Below are 22,013 nucleotides of genomic sequence, written 5' to 3'. Positions count from 1 at the left end.
GAGCCCTATTTTACTCCAGCAGAACAAGTGGATTATGAAGATAATGAATCCCCAATTTGAACTGCCTGTTTTCTGTCCGAAAGGTATGATTTCATCCAGCAGAGGGCACTATTTGAAAAGTTGTAGTGAGTTAATTTAGCAATAAGCACATCATGATTAATGGTGTCAAAAGCACGCTTTAAATCAAGAAATAAAGCAGCTACAAAGCCACCCTGATCCAACAAGCTCTTTAAGTTTTCTATGAAATAACAGGTAGCTGTCTCTGTTTAATGAAATTTCCTAAATCCAAACTGCATTGGATGAAGAGTAAGAGTAAAGAGAGAAGAGTAATGGAATGGCCATTATTTAAGTGTTCAGTCAGTTTTGTGGTAACCCATTTCTCCACTACTTTGAAAATTATCGGTAAAATACTTATTGGTCGATAGTTCTCAGATTTTGTCTTGTCCCCAGCCTTAAAGACTGGGGACCCTAGCAATTCCATGGAGATGGTATTGTTCCTTGTTTTATGGATAAATTTACAAGATGTGCAATTCGGTCTGCAAGAGCCTCTTTGTTGGTCTTTAAAAAGTCACAAGTAAAACCAAATGTATCTCTGGCCTTTGAGCTGTTTAGAGATGAGATTATTTTTATTAGCTCAGGGACAGATATTTCTTCTATGCTAAATATTGGTTTACTTGCATCAACAGGATTGTGAGGAATATGTGAGCATTTAAAGTGCTTCGTAAGTTCCCCAACTGAGCCATTGAAAAATCTATTGAGATAATTCACAATAACGTTTAGATTGTCAGTTAGCTCATCATTTACCTGGAGCTGTAGATCACTAAGATGGTGAGAGTTTCCCATCTCAATAATTTATTTAGATTGTTCCATTAGCTTTCCATTTGCCCCATTTATGGTCTCAATATAGACCTCTGCTTTCACTTTACGGGTCATCCTTAAAACTTTTGTTTTGTTTCGTAGCAATGTAAATATTTGTCTGCCACTATTTCTATGTTGCTTGGATTTACCTTTTTTTGTAAAGTGCGTTATAATATCATTGACTTTTTCAATAAGGTTATCTGCGCTACCCTCAATATTATTATTTTCTTTTTTTTAGTGGGTTTCTCTTTATGTTAGACCTTATCCAAAACTGTTGAAGTTTTAGCTCATGTTAATACAATAATACAAAAAGCTTTTTAAGCCTTGCTGTATGGCAAATCTAAAGATTTGATGTTTAGATTTGAAACATATTACCAAATTCCTTTATTCTTTTTAATTTCTGGTGTCCTTGCTGTATTCTATTTCTCATTATACCACTGAACATCTTATAAACCATCGTAAACCCTATAAACCTCACAGTCACTGTGTCCTACCCCTTTCAGTGCTGTCAGCGTGATCCCTTCTTGAAACCATTTTCTCTAAATCTTGGGGTTTGTCACACTCCCAGGCTTCCTCTGAGATTTTTCTTCCCAAAGCCACTCCATTCTTATCCCCTCCCTGCTTCATGAGTTGGTGTATTATATTGGATATTTTGACTCTTCTAATTCAAAAGCTGTGCGACTGCCTTAACTTCCCCACCCTGCACCCTCATCCTGGTCTGCATAGTTCACAGAGCAGATTGCACAGACTGTCTCTCAAACGCACAGGCACAAGGGCACAAACATACCACATGCACACACTCAATGCTCACACAAGCACATATTTGGGAGCACACCCACCAAAACGTTGCGCCTCATACAGCCTTTTGCTGTCATGCAACAGGGGCAGTTACATAAGATGAATATTTTAAAGCCCTTGCCTACTTCAAAGAGGTGAAACGTCACTGTGCCACAATACATCACACAACCATACATGAATTAAGCAAAATGTGAGAAAGGAGTAGAATAATGACTAGCATTTTGTATCTGATCTCTTTATTTCCTTGGATACCCATTTCTGTTATTTGTGTGTGCGTGTGCGTGTGTGTAAGCTTGCGGTTGTGTCAGATCAAACATTGATATTGATGACTGGTGAGCTTTTGAGGCATTGCCGCTGTATCTGAATTAGATTATTGTTCAACTGAAACCCACCAGGGAGGAGATGAGGGGAAAGCACATCTGTGTCATGGCTAATTGGGAGGAAGAAATTCTGACTGTGTGCACACAAATTTACAGACACACACATACATACAAATTTTCGCAGTTAGATTTTTAGCCTTAAAAAAACACAGTCTGGTTTTATCTATTTATCTAATTTTTTTCGCAAAGAACCACATTTATTCACCTCACAATGTTGGTTGAAATTTGGCACCGTTGGTCTCACTGGAGTCACAATCAACTGCTCATCTCGAGAGCCATTTTACTCTGGTTCTGATGTTGGCATGCTACCATTTTCACAATATCCTTTGATAGAGAAAACAAGAACCTTTGAGCTGCAACCTGCATGCTGAAAGTGGTTAATTTTGATAAAGTTTTGCTCTGAAACATGATCCCACGGGACAGTATTTAATGTGGGCTATAATCATTTTTTGAGCTTCGTACAGCTCCAGATAACGGTAGGTTTAAAAAAGAAAAACCCTGTGTGTGTGCTTTTTCAAAAATGTTAAAGAACAAACTGTGACGCCAGCCCGACACTGACAGCAACAGGCATGGACAGTGGCTTCTATTGACTGAGTGGCTCTGCTAGGGCAGTTTTGTTTATCTGGTTGAAGTTAGCTTGTGATGATGGGGGACAGATGCCTCATCAAACTATCCTGCAATGTATTCTTTTTTTCTATCTTTTTCTAAATACCTGTCCTTTTCTGGAAGGTTTCTGTGTTCTGTAGTCTAGTATCTTGCACTCAGATTGCCAGGGTCACTTTTTGATATTGGTATATAAATTAAGAGCTTTGTTTGTGATTTTAAGCCAACTATCATTATCTTATAAACACGTGAACCATGGGTTGTGAATTGGGCTTATTTTAAATAAAGCAACATAGTGATTTACAGAGAAGGGATCGATATTCACCATACATGAGACTATAGAGATTACCTAGGAAATTGCATTTTTATTTTTTCACAGTTTTGTATGTGAACTTTTTCTGATTGGTCTGATCTCTATTCATGCCAGAACTAACAACTGTGTTCCTGAATGTCTGTGTTGCAACTGGTCATTTACACTAAAGATCTCATTCTGTGATTGTCAGAAAGTTGAGAGTATCTGTGAAAAATGCATCTATGAAAGCTGCATGTCATCTGATCTCTCCCTTTTATATCAACAAAGCACAATGCATTTGAAAAACACTGAGTGGTACTACAGGAAGCAGCACTTTCATAGGAATGCATGTTGTTGAAGGTGGAAAAAAAAAGCTAGGGAGTAATTAGAGGGAATCCTCCTCACTAATGAGTACAACTGCTTACAATGCTTTTGTTTCTCTTGATTTGTCATCAAGCCCTACTCTTTTTATGGTTGCTAACAAAGAATTTACATGAGAATGAGCTCTTTGTTAAGATGACAGAGTAGCAGGACAGAAACCATTTCCTGCTGACACGTTCTAATTATAGTAATTCATAAATATGTAATATTTGTACATAAACTCTATGAGTTACTGGACTCATCAATACTTATTCCTTTCTCTTTTCATGCAAGGAGAAGGTGTGCTACAGTAGGTCCCCAATCCCACATCAAAAACAGACAAACAAAAAGCACATTTCTTCCCCCCTCATAGGCATATTCCTAAATATTGTAACAAATACTACTTTTAGAATCACCTACATTTTGAGCAGTGGGAGGAAACCAAAGCATCAATTAAATATCCATTAATTCATTCATTCCTATTGAGTGCAGATGCACCCCTGAGGCCATGATGAGTGGAAGTCAAATACAACAGGTAAAATCACCTTCAAGATACACATGTATAGTCATGAGAAAATGAGAGCACACCTTGTTTAAATTCTAAGGTTTTACATATCAGGACATAATAAAAAATAGTCTTAGTTCATTACAAGGTCTTAAAATCAGGTAACTGCAACCTCAGATGAACAACAACACATGACGTTGTATCATTACTCATTTAACAAAAACCAAGCCAAAAGACAGATGCATGACTGTATGTTTTACTCCTATGTCAGATAGCTTCCTTTGGAAATAACTACTCACAGGGTCAGTACACTGTATTACTTTCAGCCTAAGCAGCACAGACTTTAGTTGCATTTCTCCCTATCTAATTAAATGGAAAAAAAGGCTTAATATAAAGTATTTCTATATGTGTTTGCACTGACCCTGATTTGCATGCAGCCTGGGAAATCCAAGATGAAATGCAGTAATAATCATGACCTGCCCAACACAGTGTCATGCCTTTGGGTGAGTGTGAATGAAAATGTATTGAATCTAATGTCATATTCTGATACATGCAGCATGAAATGCCAAGTATAAAATAGTTTTTTAGTTTACAATTCTCATTTTCTTTCTTATGACATAACATAACTTTGACTTTTCAGCTCATGTGAAATCAAATTAGCTAATAAAATATAACATTTTCTCTGCACTGCACTATAGTAAATATATCATTGAGCCTAAAATGCTTACTGTCCCCCTATTTATTATTGGCTATATCATATCATTTCCATGTTTTAAAACAATTCAGAAGAAAACACTATTCTTTTCCTTCCACTACATTTATGTGACTTTTTCTCTTAACTTGAGTTTGTAACAAACTGTAATAATGTAATTATGTCCAATAAAGGTAAAGTATATTATAACAGTTAAGCAAATAATCTGAAGGGTTTTTCCCCCACTGTCAATCACTGAACTCTGGCAAATGTCTGGAAAATATATTCCTTAATTTTATGACTGTTTCAATCTATTTGTTATTTTCATTTTATCAGTTGTTTCTGTTTTGGAGTTGTTTTCATTGATCTACTTTAGTTGGGATACTCCACTGTATCGTTGTTTTTTTGATCAATGACGAGCTAAAGAGCTCAATTTAGACTCATACTACCCTAGGAGAGCCCGCACATGCATGGTTAGAACATGGAGCCTCCTTTTTTCCTCCTTTTTCAGAAATATGAGCAGTCCACCACTACATTTTTTTACCTACCTTCTTTTTCTTTTTTTAGCCACTTATACTGCTCAACAGACATTTTCCACCTCTTGTATTACTAACGCAAGACTAACTTTCCAGAACTATAACATGTTGTCCCACATGCACTTGCTCAACCTGGAACCACACCTGGAGCAAGTCTTGTCTCAAACCAACAATGAACTGTTATCTCTCCACCACAGGGCAGAACGCTCACACAGCTCAAGTTAATCATTTTGACATGTCTTTACATTTATTCTTGCATGAACCAGCCCTATCACCCAAACGACTTTGGTTGTCCCCAAACCATTTCTGTTCTCTTACTCTCACTGGCCCTTAAATAGTTCATGTGCAACCCCATCCACAGACCAGTTCAGCTCCATCAATGCAAACGGTGATTAATGCAGCACCGTTACTACCTGAAGGACTGTGAAAAACTAAGTAATGATGAAGACATGAATGAACTTGTAAATAAGTAAATTATAATATTTAATTAGCAAAATTACATGCTTTACTAGCCCTGTGATGGACTGGCAACCTGTCCAGGGTGTACATTGCCTCTTGCCTGCGTTTCAGTTTTATGCTCCTAAAATCTGGAACAGTCTTCCAGAAGATGTGAGACAGGCCACAAGTCTGACAATGTTTAAATCCAGGCTGAAAACAGTTCTGTTTAGCTGTGCATATGACACCTGAAAGTATTTTATCTGCACTCTTCACTTTTAAATTAATTAATTAATGATTATTTTTAATGGGTTTTTTAATTTTTATTATTATTATTATTTTATTTTATTTTTATTTATTTTTTATGATTTTATTGCCTTCTTGTGATTTTATGTAGCTGTGAAGCACTTTGAATTGACTTGTGTACGAATTGTGCTCTATAAATAAAATTGCCTTGCCCAATGACCGCTGGGATAGGCTCCAGCTCCAACAGTTGGATTAAGCGGGTACAGAAAATGGATGGACATGCTTTACTATTCAATACTTTACAGTGACACACAGAAAACAGTAATTTTGGCTGTAATTTTCTAGCCATTTTCATAATATGTGACAGGACCTCTATGATTATGCAATTAAAAGTGAGACAGTGTGAGTCATATAAAGTCCAATTTTTCCATCCAGAGAAATATAGTACAACCTTTTTGACTTTTCATCTGTAACAGGTTAACTATTATTTCTCCTGTATGTACTGCTCCATAAGGGAGACCAACAAGTCATGGAATATGGCTTCTAGATTCAATTACCCTATCTACCTTGTTTTTTTTTGGAACACTGTAATTAATGAAATCAAAGCTACAGGAGGGAGGATCAGTGAAGGTTACACAGTAGTGCACTCATGCCTGTGCTCACAGGTGAACACACATTCCACTGTACTTATGCTGTCATTGTAATATTCCATGTAATTTAGGTAAAAAGGAAGAGGGCTGTCACAAGGAGAATTTTTTATTCCAGCAGACTTTATCTGAATTTACTCAGATCAATAACTTTTCATTTATTTATTCATTTTTTGTTCCTGCATGAATATTCAATTTTAGATTGTTTTGTGAATGACAAATAAAAAAAGCAAGCGGCAGCATGGCTTTTCTTCTTTTTTTGTCTGCTCAGTTTCTGGCCTTAATTTCTCATTTTCTGTCACTACCTTTTGTCTTTGCCATTCAGGGTAATGCCTTGTCTCACTGCATGTGTCATTTTAATCCACTTCTTACCAAACTTTGGATATCAAAGAAGTCTTTTTCCTCACTTTCCAACCTAATTTATTTTTCTCTATCATCACTTTCTCACTCATCTTTCTAAATCTTTCCACTTTTGTCTCTGTGAGAAAGGTATATGATGACTTGGGACATGTCAAAAGAGCTGTGCCATCGTTGAGTGAACTGTGCCAAATGATGCCAGTCATCTAATGACTTTTTTCATCTTTGAGTTTAACAGAATCCGCATCTGTTTCAGGAAAAAATGAGGGGACATGCATGTGGGCTTCGAGCTTAATAGATTAGTTAAGCAAAGTGAGTATGCAGAGTACTTTATTCATGCCCCAGTAATATAGACTCATTTGTATCTGCATCTCAGTCCATATTTTATTAAGCTACTGTAGATGACATCTGGCTGCCTAACTCATGAGAAAACTATGAATATAGATTAATGTACTGGCTCCATTCACAAACCTTTCCGTCAACTTGTCTCAGGAAAATGATTTTGTTCACACCCAGTCTTAGCTGTCCCCTTGATATGTTCACCCACTTTCTCATTAGGAGGGTAAAGCCTGAAAGCAAGTTCTGTGTCTAAAGTGGTGTTTAAACTTTTAGGATGCAACTGTGCTCAAATGATGAGTTTTGACAGGTGTCAGTGGTGCTGCCTTAACTTCAAATGCAAATGTACTATGCACAAAGAACCTGAAATATCACATGGTAAAATAAAGTTATCTAAAGCCTAAAAGATTTATCAAGACACCTAATTTTGAAATAGGTCTGAAATAGGCAAAAGAGCTGTAGATTTCTTGCATACGATTGATTCCATGTTCAAAAACTGTGTTTTGGAGCCTATTTGGTTGCCACAGCATTTCTGGCAGTCATATGTTGATAACTGTTTCACGGAAATTTGCAGACAGGCACAATATGATTAGCTACAGCAGTGTTTCTCAATTCCGGTCCTCGGGACCCACTGCCCTGCATGTTTTCGATGTTTCCCTCCTCCAGCACACCTGATTCAAATGATCAACTTGTCATCAAGCTCTGCAGTGGCCTGATCAGGAGCCATTAATTTGAATCAGGTGTGCTGGAGGAGGGAAACATCGAAAACATGCAGGGCAGTGGGTCCTGAGGACCGGAATTGCCCTGACATCACAGAAATACCACAGGGGGAGATTACACATATCTATCCACCACACTTCTTTCATCTTGTGTTTGTGTGGAGTATTTGTGACTGTGCTTTAAGGAAGAAAATAAAGAGCTAGTAGTAATGAGTGGTCCACAACCAACATGCCAGGCACTGATCTAAGTTTCCCCCTCTTCATTTTCTTTATAACCTTTTTCCTGACGGCAAAATTGATGCACCCCACAACTGGCCATGCAGAGTTAATCAAATCAAGAAATAGCCCTCTTCTGCAAACCCTACAGGGGTGAACTAGGAAGTAAAAATCCCACATGTACAAGAAGATACAGTATGTCATAGAGACATTATACCAGCATTTAGACCAACAGTCTACAGCTAAAAAACTGCTATATATTGTGAGTTGTAGCAACAGATATGCTCAAATCAAATGGATCTGTGGCTCTTTTTAAAACTTTAAAATAAAAACGTTCATTATTATTTCACTTAACACATTAATACCTAAGTAGGTTTTACACTTGCATATTTATTTTCAAGTGATACTGCTGTAACTATGGAAATAACACTCTTCACATCAGTCACAGATCAAAGTACCAAATCACTGCATAATATGTAAGTATAGACATCTAAATGATTTAGAATAAGGCTAGAGATCCACAGGCAGATAGCACTTCATCTCAAAAGACAAGCTGCCAGCATGAAGAGAAGATTATTATGCTAAAGGTGGTTATCAGCGACACTGCTGAATTGAAGGTTACGGTGAAAGAGTCTGTAAGTGATGGCTTGTGATATGTATCCCAGGTCAGCAGCAAGCACCACCTTTTACCTTGTTCTCTTTATAGATATTAGTGCTCACCTTGGATCCAAGTAAAAGCAACAAATATTGGCAATCAGGATTTCAAATAGGAATCGTGAAATTGATGCTTGTATGACAACTGAGCGTCCCTTTGCCTTCCCAGCCCCTTTTGTATGAGACCAGGCATAGGATGACAAAGGGAAGTCCATATGTCATAAGACAGGATGATGAATGGAAAAGGAAGCACATTCATGAGTTTTTTCAACCCAGAAACATTTCTTAAATCCTCAAAGTAAAAGGATTAGGAGCAATGTGTCGGCAGCAACACAAAAATATTCATTCAAGTATGCCCTTACATTGTCACTGTCAATAAACATCAGTGAAAGTTCTGACAGTGAACACAAATGGAGTTGACAAAGGTAGGGTTCGAATCATGGCACTGCACTTGGTTAAACCTGCTTTCTGACACTCTGGGAGTCCTCCACCGTTCTCAAACATACACTGACGTTTGAGTGTGTAAACTCATCTCGACCAAACCTGCAGGGGATTGCTACAAAATGGCTTCATGATGACAGATTACAAAAGGTAATAAAAAATTTATAATGGCTACAAACAGCATTTCTCTTGATCGGGTCTGACGCAGGTAAGGTCTCAATAATGCTGCAAGAGACTTCTGATAAATAATTCAAAAGGTATCAGAGGTTTTTTTTTGTGCTTCTGTTTGTTTGTGTCTGTGCATGAGAGGAATAATTGATCAGATCTTGGTTCAGCAACATCAAGTGCCCAAAGAATTATGTCAACCAACTCCCCGAATGGCCATGTGTCTTCATCAATAGATCTTTTCAAAATGTTCCTTTTCTATGATAAACTGGGCATATATATATATATATATATATCTATCTATTTAAGCAAGTGATAATATTTTGGTCTGTTTGCAGATATATAAAGGTTGAGCCCCATTTACCTGCAGTGGTGGTGTTGTTAAAACAAGGATCATAGCTTAATTATGCTGTTGTCATTTGCTGCATCATTTAAAACATGGCCTCCAATTTAGGCTACATAGGACAAGACTCCTGTCAGACAGATTCTGACAGATTGGACAAATTCCACTCACGTGTGTTGATCTTCTGCAAGGAGATGTGTTTCTCGAGTTGGCGTCGTAGTTTGACTTCGGCGCCATACTTTCCTGTGGTGCCATTGTCTGCCAGGATGAAGTGGGAGTGGAGACTGTTAAGAACTGTCAGCTTGCTCATGGGGTTGGACATGGTCTGGTATGGTCGTACCACCTAACCAGGGGGAAGACAATAAAAGTTACGCAAACATCTGAAAAGCATACAACACAAAGTGACAAGAGAATGTTAACCTGATACTCTGTTACAGATAACTTTCAAGGAAGTTGCTGTTGGAAATCATTTGGTGAAGGGAAGCTCTTTCATGATAAATATTTGGCAGGTCATTTGACAAATTGTCTACCAATGTCTTCAACATTTAAGTTCAAGGGACTGAGGCTGGTTGTTAATTAATAAAAAAAAATCCATCAGCAGCATTATTGTTTATCTTTTGCTGTTTTGATTTAACTGATGGTTCAATTGTCTGTGCAACTTCCTGCCATTGTTAACTGTTGTTACACTGAAAGCCTGTCCATAGCTCCAAGAAAATAAGTGTTTCAGTCTTGGCTACGAGTGTATAGAGATGGATTCTCTTAACTCACAGATCTCTAAGGAATATACAGTATGTGGGCAGTGAGGCAACCTGACAAAGCACACGTCATATTTTGTTGTCTCGGCGTCAAAATATGGCATTTTGAAAATTGTTCAATTTTCTTGACATGGAAAGCGGCAGCTCATGTTGAAGGAGGAATTTTAAGCTTTTTACAACAATTTATGGTCATCAGCAAGGCTGATAATGAAACCCGTATACCCAAATGAAGATGACATGTAAAGCTTAGGTTCAGGAGCAGGACCACACTCCAGACATCTCTCCCTATCATATATCTATAAATACCCTTGCACAACAATTTGTTCTTGTCCTCTATGTCACATCTTGTCTTCCCTCTTCTTATTTTTCTCATGTTTGTCTCTTTTTTCTTGTAAATGTTTTTTCTTGTAAATGTACTTTATTCTTACAGCCCTTTACAGACAATCATTTTGGTGTACCAAAGTGCTTTACAGCAGGTAATAAATAAAGAGAAAAATAAGTAAAAGCAAATAAAAACAATAAAAGAACAGTGAAAGCAATAAAATTATTATAATTATAAATTATTATGCTTATTGGGGGTCTCAAAGCCCATGCACAGCTAATAATCCCCAACATGCATTCTCCACAACACAGTATTACTTTATTTCTCATCAACAGCATGCATTTATCCCTTTAAAATAAACAATTATACACATCTTATTCAAGGCGTGGTCCTTGCTCATGAACTCATTATAACGGATGTCATCGCAATTTGAGCTCTGTGCTCCAAAATCTTTCTCTTGTGAATTTTTCAAAGGTATTAAAATGTGAGTGAAATTAAATGTCTCCAATTGGCTCCTTAAAAACCATTGCAAATTTTCTCCTTCTATTCATTTGCTTCAAAAATTGACACTAAATTGCACGGAAAACTGGGTTGATGTTCATTCATAAATGGTTTTCTTAGAAGCATGGTGTACTGGGGCAGTGTCTGCGGTAAACTCATCAGACAAGTGTACAGTGAAGGCAAATCAAGCAAGAAAAAAATATTTCAGTACTTAATAAACTAATTTCAGCCACCAAGATTCATCGTGTCTGCCCGACTTGTTCAGCGGGATAGAGTGCGGCACATTCTGATAAAATTTTAACTATAACATAACACTGGCTCCCAGAGATTTGAATGAGACAGCATGAGCTACGCAGTCTCATGAGGTTCCACCAGCTGTCCAACTCACTTTGATGGAGCGTTCCTCAACGATAAGATTTTCTAACCCAGCATATAAGTTAATTAGCCAACCTAAAAAGGAATAAGTGAATATTTCGGAAGAAAAGAAAAGAAATGCACAGTGTTCAGGTTTTGGAACTTGTTGACTGTATGTGACAGTTTTAATTTTTGCCATTTAGTTTAAAAGCATTCAAATGAGGGCTAAAGGTCAAAATTGGCCACTTTGAGAGGAACGAGTCAAGCTCAACTGTAACAGAGACTTACATCTTTGCCAACAAGATCTTCTTGATTTTCAACGATGCCCCATGGAGCAATACCAATCGTGCAGATCTTCCCCCTTGATTTGGAGGCATGGTCTTTCAATGCATCACCCACATGACGAATCACCCCTGTGTGTGAATAAATGCAGGCACGAGTGCATCAGTATTTGATAGTGTTTTAAAGGGAGAGAGACAGTGAAAAGGATGTGTTTTTTCACAATCATTAAACAGCTAAATGTCAAGATAATGGTACACTGCTGTGATATCTAAACAGCATCTATCAAGCACAGAAGACTGAAGCATGGCAACAAAGTGAATGGACACACACATACAGAGAGAACTCCAGGCCTCTTGTTGTCCTCAGGGGATCAGCAGTCAAACCGAGAGGCCATCTTATCACATTTCTCCAGCTGACATTCATTCTTTCTCCACCTCCACCCACTATCCTACCAATCCAACCACCCATCCATTATTCAAGCCTCTGTCTTCCTCTCCCTTGCCTCTGTACCCATTATGTCTCTAAAGCTTTCTTTCCATTTGTTTCTGTATCAAGAATTTGCACTATACACATCCAATACTGTATTTCTTTTCGACTGGACCTTGTCTTGCCTTTTGAATATAAACGCCCAAAATGTATTCTTTCTTTAAATCTGACTACTTAAATACAAAGTTAAATCTAAAGTTACTTAAACTGCTGATCTTTTTTTTGTGACTTAGAAACATTAAAAGAACAGAATACACTTTATTCCTTATGACAAGGTGAGGCTGTAAAGGTTAGAATTGCAATGTAAACACAACCACTCAGCTTTGTAAGGTAAAGTGCACAAAGGGAAGATTCTGTATGTCAAGTCACATTATATAAATAACTTAGCATTTTGTGTTTTAGACAAAGTTGAAAAATCACACCAAAAAAAAGCAGCCACGGATAACAACTTCACCTGGTCCCAAGAGCTCATGCCACAAGTCAAAGCTTACAGTGATCAAGAACATAGAGCTCAAGTTTAGTCACTCGTCAAATTCCCACATACATTATAAATATTATAAATCAGTATTAATTAATTATTTGTGTGTTGTTAAACTGTCAGCTCAATTTTTTGCTGTCCAAATCGAAGTGTATCCAAGAGACTTTCTCCCAAATCTTGCTGTCAAACTTTGAAACTTTTGTTTCTTCTTAGATTTGACATTTTCAGGTCTTCCTCTCCTACGATCACCATCCAATCCTTTTAACTCCTCACATATCCTATTCCAGGCTGAATTCATCCAGCCACTCTAGGCCTCGCCAAAGCGGTGAAAAAAAGCTATGACACTATAAAATTTTGATAGAGGAAGAATTCAATGATTTGAAAATCCTTAAAACCAATATTTAATTGAAAGCAGAATGAAAAAAACATTTCAAAAGTTAAAACTAATGAAATTTGGTTATCGGTTCTCTTTTTAAATGTGATGCCGCTAACACATTTAAAAAAAAGGTGGGACAGAGCATGTTTACCCCTGTGTTACATCACCCTTTTCATTTCTTTAAATGAGCTTCTGTAAGAATTGGTAACTGAGGAGGACTGAATCTTTTCCCATTCTTGTTTAGTGTAGGGACAGTGTGGAGACCCAGAGGACAGAGAGTCCATGATTTCTAAACAGAGTTTCAAATGTTGTTTGTATCAAGAAAAAAGGTACAAAAAGGACCATTGTTTTGGGATCTTGTTCATCATGTTCTATGACTGAGCGTTAACCTGCAGTTGTTGATGTAGTGATAAACCAGTGATTAACTGGCAATGGTTTTCAGAAGTGTTCCTGAGCCTGTGTAGTGATTTTCACTGGAGCGATGTTTGTTTCTAAGGCCGTGTCACCTGAATCTGTAAAGATAAGACTTGGTCTTCTGTTTTGATAAAATAACCTTTACATTCTAGGCTGAGACAGCTCACACAGTATCTTGCAGGGTGGTGAAGTCTTATATCTTGACGTCATCTGTTCCAATACATTTCAGTCTGATATATTCAGATCCTGGCTTGCTTTGCAAGAGCTTTCCCTCCTTAAACATTTCTGATAAGCTGTCTCCGAAAGCATTCGCTCACTCACTAATCATTACTAGCAAGTTAGGGTTGGTTAGTGGTGAATGACATAACTGCAGTTGGTCAAGTTTACGTACCAGATCAATAAGTAGTATACATTTTTGTGATATACTGAGTGTATTTAACTCCCTTCCCACCATATAAATGAAAAAGGAGTTGAGTTTGTTGTTATTTGTGGCTTTGTTCATATTAATCCCATTACATTTAACACATTATTCTTTGTGCCACAACCTATGTCACAGTCTGTCTCTTTAACACCATAATAAGTCTGTTACTTTTTGCAAGATTCTTAGATTTATAATAAATTCAAATGTATACGTTTTAATACAAAGACAAAAAATCTAATAAATTCTATACCATTTTACATTTTACTTTGTATTCGGTATATTGGGTATATAAAACCTCACTGTACATTCAGACAGCACTACAAATAGCAAACTCAGTATGGTAAGTAGTTCCCTATTTAATTAGTAGTGAGTCATTTTGGACACAGCTTAGTTCTGCCTCTTGCTCCAAACCTGCTCTGAGTTGTGTTTATTACCCCACCTGCTCTATTGCCACCATGCACACCTATATGCAATATGTCATTATTACCCTGGTATCCCCATTTCCAGTTCCTGTGAGATTAGGCTTCTGTCTTTTGGGTTCTGCATAATCTACATTGTTTGTGGCTTCAGCATGTTCCCAATTCCTGGTTCCTGGTTCCAAGTCTTTACCTTTTACCTCAGCCATCATCTGTATTGTCTGCTGTTGCATTTTGACAGAACCTAGCTATGAGCTATTTTTGATTTCCACTCATGGAAAGATACTTAAAGTTTATGAAGGACCCTTAATGCTACTTTATTCTGTCTCCATCATGTAACTTTTAATAGAATAACTGTCCAATCTGTTTTAATCAAACACACCCTCTGATTATTATGACTGTTCTGGCTTAAAGTGTGAGTTAATGGAGTGCTCATAAGTTGGACAACAACTTCACAAATCCTGTGGTTAGACATCTTGAGACCTCAGACTGGCTTGACAGTTATTTAATAGCTAATCATTTCTGTCGAACATGAGAAGGCACTAATCATACTCCTAGTAGAAGTGCCAGCTTAGTTTGTCAAATAAAAGGCTGTGAAGTGTAAGTAGAATTTAAGATGAAACGCTTTAACATTCCAGATGATTGTTTACATTAACATTTTGATTGTTTCACAAAGAAAAAACTATATTAAAAAAAAAAGATTATTATTCTGTTCATGTTCAAAAGAAACAAACAGGTAAATCTTACCTGTGTTAACTCCTCCAGTAAATATCCAGGCTCCTGTTGTCATGGCAGCCTTGATAAGCCCTTTGCCAAAAACCTGCTTGAGTTTAGGCTGTAATTCAAAGTTCTGCAGGCCCCCATGGACTGATATGAGCAATTTTGGAAGATCCAGCTGCCACTCCTTGGTCATCAGGTGGAGCAGCAGGTCAGGCTTGGTGTCATAAGACACTCGCACGTACTGCAAAAAAGGACAGAATATGTTCTATAGACAGACACAGACACATGTCATGTTAACCCTTTAGTGTCAACACAAAGATAAATGAGGACATGTTGCTTTGCATTTTTATCAAATACTAATGCAAGAATACTAAGAATCGATATTTTTATTAAACTTTTTTTTTTTTTGCCTTGGATTTTTTTTCATTGTTCACATGCAACTTAATAGTGCAAGTTTCAAAATCTGTAAAAAAATTTATAGCATTATATATATTCACTTTGAGCATTACATACCCAAACAGAGTTTTAGAGATGGCTCAGGCATGGTTACTTTCCACATTTTTTTAGAAGATACAGTAAGGTCAATGACAAATATGCTCTATCAACTATTAAAGCAGGACATTTAAGCTTTAAAAAGAAGACAACATGTGATAGAAATCTCCATCTCTTATAATTTTATATTTACACAAGGCAGCGTTTCCATCAGAGGTCAAAACCAGATGTAAAAGGTTAATGGCTAATGATTGCTCTCTTGTACCATTTGAAGGAAACCTTAAAAAGTCCAGTGGGTTTTCTATTCTTGTTTGTTTGGGTATGCCTAAATGATCTGGAAATTGACCTAGACAAGCACACGAATTTGAGCTTCACAAGAACTGCTTCAATGCATCATTGAGGCTTGAGTCACCTAAAAATTCTTAATGCATGAGCTGCAAAAAGGGTCACCGTAGCATGAAATAAAAGGATAATGCTGACTCCTTTTATGTGGGTTCACTTCTCCTCTTTACTGAGAAAATAATTGTCTGTGTTTCCTCTAAGTGACACAAGGGTTGCAGGTTGTGTCAGCTGTCTCAGCTTCTTTCTTCAGTGCAGCTAGCAATGGGTTACCCTCCCCAACAGATGCCATGATGAGGAAATTCTGTTTCCATAACACTGTGTCGAATGTTTTAAGTCACATTAAACTGACAAAAGTAGGACCCTGATAATGTGTCAGTGGAATCACCATGGCTTTGTTGGAGTGTCCTCCTCCCTGGAACTCAATGGTGCCAAAGGCATCAGTGGGGCTGAGCTGTGTGTGCTTGCTGATTGACCACTTCTCCGACAGGCTGTCATTCTTGGCCAAACGCTCTGCCTTATCATTCTGACTGGACGATATGCCGGGCGGCAAACCCACATGCTGACCTATTAGACGACCGCAGCAGCACCTGGATAAGAGGAGTAAATAAGAGTGATTGCAAAACTGGCATATTACTCAGACTTTGAAAGAGAATAATTGAAATGTTGACAGCTCTGAGCCCCGAAGCAAAGTGGTTGTAATAGTAAGAAAGAAAAGGAAGACGGATAATCTGTGTGAGTCTGAGAATGATAGGTAAAAAAAGCCTGAAAGCTGCCGTGATCAGATGTAAGAGGTTGGCAAGGCTGTAGCAGCAGCTTGTCACCTGACTTTCATCTTCAGATCGGGAGGAGAGGAGGGGAATATGCAATGTTTTACTAGCTCCTGTTTCTTTTGTTTTCTCTTTGTCAAACATCTGTCACCTTCTCCCTCACAGGCATGAAAAGAATTGGAGTGATAGTCTTGAATTGTACTATTCTTACATAAGTGCACGCTTATTCAGATGTGCTGAATGCAGCTTTCATATTCTGAGTTTTAACCCTACAGTGGAATGGGAGTCCTCTGAGGAAAGGAGTATTGAGGTTTTGATTATCACTTCATGTTTCCATCATCTCCTACCAAAGCTACTTTTCTGCTCTCTGCCTTAAGTACGAGTACATGTGCCGGAAAAGAAAAAGCCCCCCCTTACCTTCTTCTGGTTATGCTAATCTGGTTCAACAAACAAACGGGAGGATTTCCTGTTTGTCTAACTGAATATGATGACAGGTACATCATGACAGATACAGAATTAAACTAAACTATCCAAGTTTGCTTTCCCATGCAGCAACATTATGTGTAATAAAAACTGGGATTACATCAGTGTGATGCTGACTTTGCAGAGCAGAATAAAAAGAAGGTTAAGATAGTGAATTCAAACACGAAGTGTTGTTATAATTTTTATCGTGTAAAAGTGCTTCTATTATAAAAAGAACCTCCAGGATTGTGCTTTTCATACAATTTGCTATAGATGTATGTGTTTCCTAAACAAACTTCCTTTTAAGATTATATAGAATATTTTACTGTCATTATCAGTAGGTCTTCACCTGGACTTCAATGTCAATTCTGCAGCAGCTGAACTTGTTATTGTGGTTTTAGGATGCTCTGTACAGTGACAACATTGTGGCTAACTTATGTTGAGTCTTCCTGGGATCCAAATAGTAAACAGTTGGTTTGAGGCATGTTTCAAAAGCTCTGCAACATGGCTTATAATTTGTTCTTTGTGGGGATGGCACACATCACTGGACATTTGTAGCACTTGTAGACAATAATCAAATATAGAATAAATATAATGTTGGTGACTCTACACCAACATTATTCATTGCGAAGAAAAGTAATGCTCTTTGTCAATTTTGAACATATATATATATATAAGCTTCAAATCTGAATATTTAACAAAGGAAAAGCGTTTGTATTCTTCAGGAAACAAAAACAGAAAAAAGAAAATAATGTTTTTTGAACTCAGTTGTTTTTACATTCACTATTTGCAGAATTGCAAAATTTGAATAAACTACATGAGAGTAACAGAAACACTTTTTTCACCATGAGCCATCCATCAATGGAGTCTTTCAGTCTCTGTTCATGATCTGCTTTAGCTGAAACAGCAACTTAATCCTCTCAAATGCTGTTCCAAGAGGTCTCTTATCCTCTATCATTGTAAATCTCTTATTTGAGAAGGACGTACAAGTTCTGAGTAGGATTTAAGGTTATCCAGTCATTGTGATTCCAGTTATGGTTAGACAGAACTTGTGAATGCATGTGATGGAGCACTGTCCTTCAGACCAAGGCCTCCATGGCGTTCTTGAATGACATAGACATCTTTTCATACGATTGCTGGAATAAAGAATCTTCCAGAAATTAGCAGTTTGCGGAGTAGATTTTCTTTTCCTGGTTTCTAAACCCTGTCAGTGTCTAACTTGAAGTTGGGATGTGTGTTCAGTAGTGATTCAACACTCAACCATCCATCTGCGCCGTCTAGAGTCTCTCATTTTACTTTTTTCCATGAAACCTTTGAAGCATCTTTCCTATGGTATCTCTTGTCCCACTGTTGACGCTTCAACGGATTAATCTCATACAGTGGTGGTCATGTTTCAGCCTCCTTTACCTTGGCATGTAATACACTTTACTTGTGGACACAAGAAATCTTTTTTTTTTTTACTACAGTAATGCTGGAAGAATTGGTTGCTGGTAGCTTCAAGTTTAAGTGTCTTGCCATATACTTGCACCTTTTCTTTCCCAATGTGTTTTACACCACCCTGTGGACTAGATGCACCAACACTTTTGATTGTCTGATTGTCGTGCCTCAGTGGTTTTTCTGTGTTAAGAGCGTTGCAATTTTTCTGAAAGGCAATTTACATTTTTACTACCAAGTGTCAAAGTAACAAGTTCTCTGGTACATGTTGCTCGAGATAATAAAGCATCGTAATGATTTATTTAAAGGTATGTATCACTATTAGCCTCCTTTGCACAAACACATGTTCTACGAATAACAAAATCCAGAAAGTATTTAAGTTTTATATTTTTTGGTCGTTGCAAAGAAACTGCAGTAATGATAACACAGTTTCCATCATCATGGACTTTTCCATGATTTAAGAATAAATAATTAGTTGGAATAAAACATGAACACACAATGTAAAGCATTCACATGCATTTGGACTCACCTATGGGGGTCTTTGGCACTCGCTATGATATGAACACATTCTCTCTTACTGAATGCTCTTTCTATCCACGATTTCTGCGCCTGGAGAAATAAAGACAGAAGCATTCAGTTGGTTAATAATGAGGCCTCCTCCTGAGCATGAAGAAGTGACAACAGAAAAATACCAGATACCGGTGCCCATTATGTGAGGGCCAGCACTTGTTCACAGCAGATCAGTTTTGGGCAAGGAAAAATAGAGCTCATACACGATCAAAAGTTTATACATATTTTTTAAAAAGTACTAAAAATAAAACTAGTTTAGGAAAACTACTCTTGAGGAGGCACGTTTGCGCGCAAACACACACAAATAAACACACAAAGACTAAATGCACAGTCCCCAAAACATACCACAGGAGAAACTCTGACAGAAATGTTTACTGTCACTCAATGACTGCGACTCAAACCGGATGAGATATTAGGGTGGGAACAGAGAAAGTGGATGTTAAATGTTCTTAGGCAAAAAAAAAGCCAAAAATACACGACTTCTGATCCTTAGATACTAGCATGTGCAGTCAGATGAGCACGTGTGAGCCTACAGCATCTACAGTATGTGTGCACTTTGATTTCATTAACTGTGGGCAGGTATGGGTTCTGCGGTTTAATGCAGACAGTGAAAGGGTGCATTTGTGAAACTGTGACGCCCTGCAGTCGCATCTGCTGTGGGTCTGAGTGACAGTGAGACTAACTGGAGCCAATTATCCTGCTGCCGATATGACCATAGAGACACTGATGACCCACAGAGGGATACATTTGCAGCACGGGATAAGAAAATAATGCACTTCTGTGATGTTTCCACACATAGAATACATGTATGAATCCATAAAGGGTATGAGTTCTACAAACTCCTCTTAAGAGTCTGATAAGAACAGGATTTTTCACAATAGACAAAAGTAATAATTGAACAAGTGCCCTTAAATATCCATGGCTGAAGTAAACCAAAACTTCTTTGCCATGTTCTTTTTAAATCCCTCAACAATATGAGAAAAAGCAATGTTTTTTTTTTTTTTGGGATCTGCCTGCTTTCTGTCGCAGACTGTGGCTCCGTGTGACTGTCTTTGTGATAATTTTCATGTCTGCAATGCTACGCTATTGTGTTTACTGTGGAAATAAACCCAAAACAGTTGCGTGCTGCCTCCTGTTTGATGTGAATGTTCTGATTCTGTGATTATGGGAGAAATCTACCTTTGGTCATATACATGTAATTCTTTTTAAGAAGCGCCTCGTGGCCTGAAGGCAGCACTTTGTGGATTGACACCGCCATTCTAGGAAGTGCCTGTGTGAGGTTTGGTGGCAACACCAGAGGTCCTGAAAAGGACCAAATGTCACAGTTCAACATTCACTGACAACCAGGAGGGCTGACAGATCAGACAACCAAGCCCATAGCAGTGGTAACACAACCACAGTGAAAACAAAAGGACATATCTGTTTTTCTGCTCTTTGCTCTGGGAGAGCTGCCCCAGCTCTTCTCCCAGCCAGCAAAACTGAGAGCTGCTTGCACAGGGCTTTCCCAACGGTCACAGCTACAACAACATGCGCCCCATCCGCCTGACTGGCCCTGTCACACCAAGGTACGCCAAAACCCACCACAACCATCAACAATCAGGCTATGCCTGTACACTTACCCTAACACCACACTTCCAACGATTAACCATTACTCTGGGGGGCTGAGGGGGCTGTTTTAACAAATCTCCCAGGCCAGGATGACTCAGCAGGCCACAACAACACCCACCACCCAATTCTTTCCCTGTCATGCTAAAACTGTGTATTCATCCGCCAGCCTCTCCTGGCATGAAATAGATCTGTTCAACAGTTGCAGAACACGCTTGTCTTCAGATTTGATTAACAATGGCAAGATTGCAGGTAAAGTCAGTAGTAATAATCCAACTCAAAAAAGCTTTTAGGTTCTGTAGGAAAACCCTTAAAAAATTGAACATAGCTGATGTAGTCCAACAACCAATTCAGAGATTTTATTCCCTTTATATCCCATCATTTTTCAGTTACATTTTCCTCATTGTAGATGTGATTTACTACTTCTCTTGCACTGATTTGACATGGTATGATGAGATGGCACGTGGCCTGCACTCCATTGTATAATTAATATTTATCACTGGGGTGCACACACACACACAAACACACACACACACACACACACACACACACACACACACACACACAGGCACACACGTAGAACACACCATCTGTTCAGCAAAACATTGGATTGATTTTTTTGAGTGTGTGTAGGGCATGTGTGTATGTGAGGCTTGCTTGTGTAGTAAGTGAGCAGCGTCTGACAGCCTGTTAGGGGTCTTGACTCCATTACAGTCAACCTCCACCATCTTCTCCCCACCCCCCACCTCCTTCTCCCCTGCTATTGTATGTCCCCTTTGTTATTGGCACTGGCAGGGAGCTGAACCGCAAACCACATCCAATCAACAGCCTAATGTCTCCACTGTCGCCCTTTTCCTTTCCTCCTCTTTTTTTTATTCGTCTCTGAATTACTTTGTTATCAGATGTTTAGACAGAAGACGATATGAGTAGTACCCAGTATAAATTTAATGCTGCACGTTTCAACGTCAGATATATTGCCATTACATTTTTCTATCATGCCGCTTTAAATCATTGTCTCCAACAATTTGTAAACCACTTTAATCAATTCGCAATAAATTTTGTTTAGTAGCCAGTTCAGCGATAAAAGTGTAAAGAGGAATAGCTGCTTCTTTATCTTATTTCTTATCACATCATCTTCTATTTTTCTACAATTTTATTCATGTTTCAAGAATGACATTAAAATTCAAAGGTTTTAACCTTTTTAAACAATAAAACCAAGAAGACAAGGAATAAA

The 22,013-nt window shown here is 38.0% G+C and overlaps 1 protein-coding gene across 12 annotated transcripts in view; it reads right to left on the bottom strand.

Annotated features, from left to right (window-relative positions):
- Positions 1 to 22,013, bottom strand: part of trpm3 (transient receptor potential cation channel, subfamily M, member 3) — a 169,077-nt gene that overhangs the window by 61,887 nt on the left and 85,177 nt on the right. For all 12 annotated transcript variants that reach the window (XM_075468699.1, XM_075468703.1, XM_075468704.1 and 9 more), the window contains exons 2-6: positions 19,134 to 19,213; positions 16,327 to 16,528; positions 15,135 to 15,348; positions 11,803 to 11,927; positions 9,754 to 9,925 (exon numbers count right to left, since the gene is read on the bottom strand). In XM_075468699.1, coding sequence (XP_075324814.1) covers positions 9,754 to 9,925; positions 11,803 to 11,927; positions 15,135 to 15,348; positions 16,327 to 16,528; positions 19,134 to 19,213 — 793 coding nt within the window. The remainder of the gene's footprint in view (positions 1 to 9,753; positions 9,926 to 11,802; positions 11,928 to 15,134; positions 15,349 to 16,326; positions 16,529 to 19,133; positions 19,214 to 22,013) is intronic.

Source organism: Odontesthes bonariensis, chromosome 6 (genome assembly GCF_027942865.1).
Source record: "Odontesthes bonariensis isolate fOdoBon6 chromosome 6, fOdoBon6.hap1, whole genome shotgun sequence".
Lineage (NCBI taxonomy): Eukaryota > Metazoa > Chordata > Actinopteri > Atheriniformes > Atherinopsidae > Odontesthes > Odontesthes bonariensis.
Note: the sequence above shows the minus strand (reverse complement) of the source record. Positions and strands in the feature narration are given on the sequence as shown.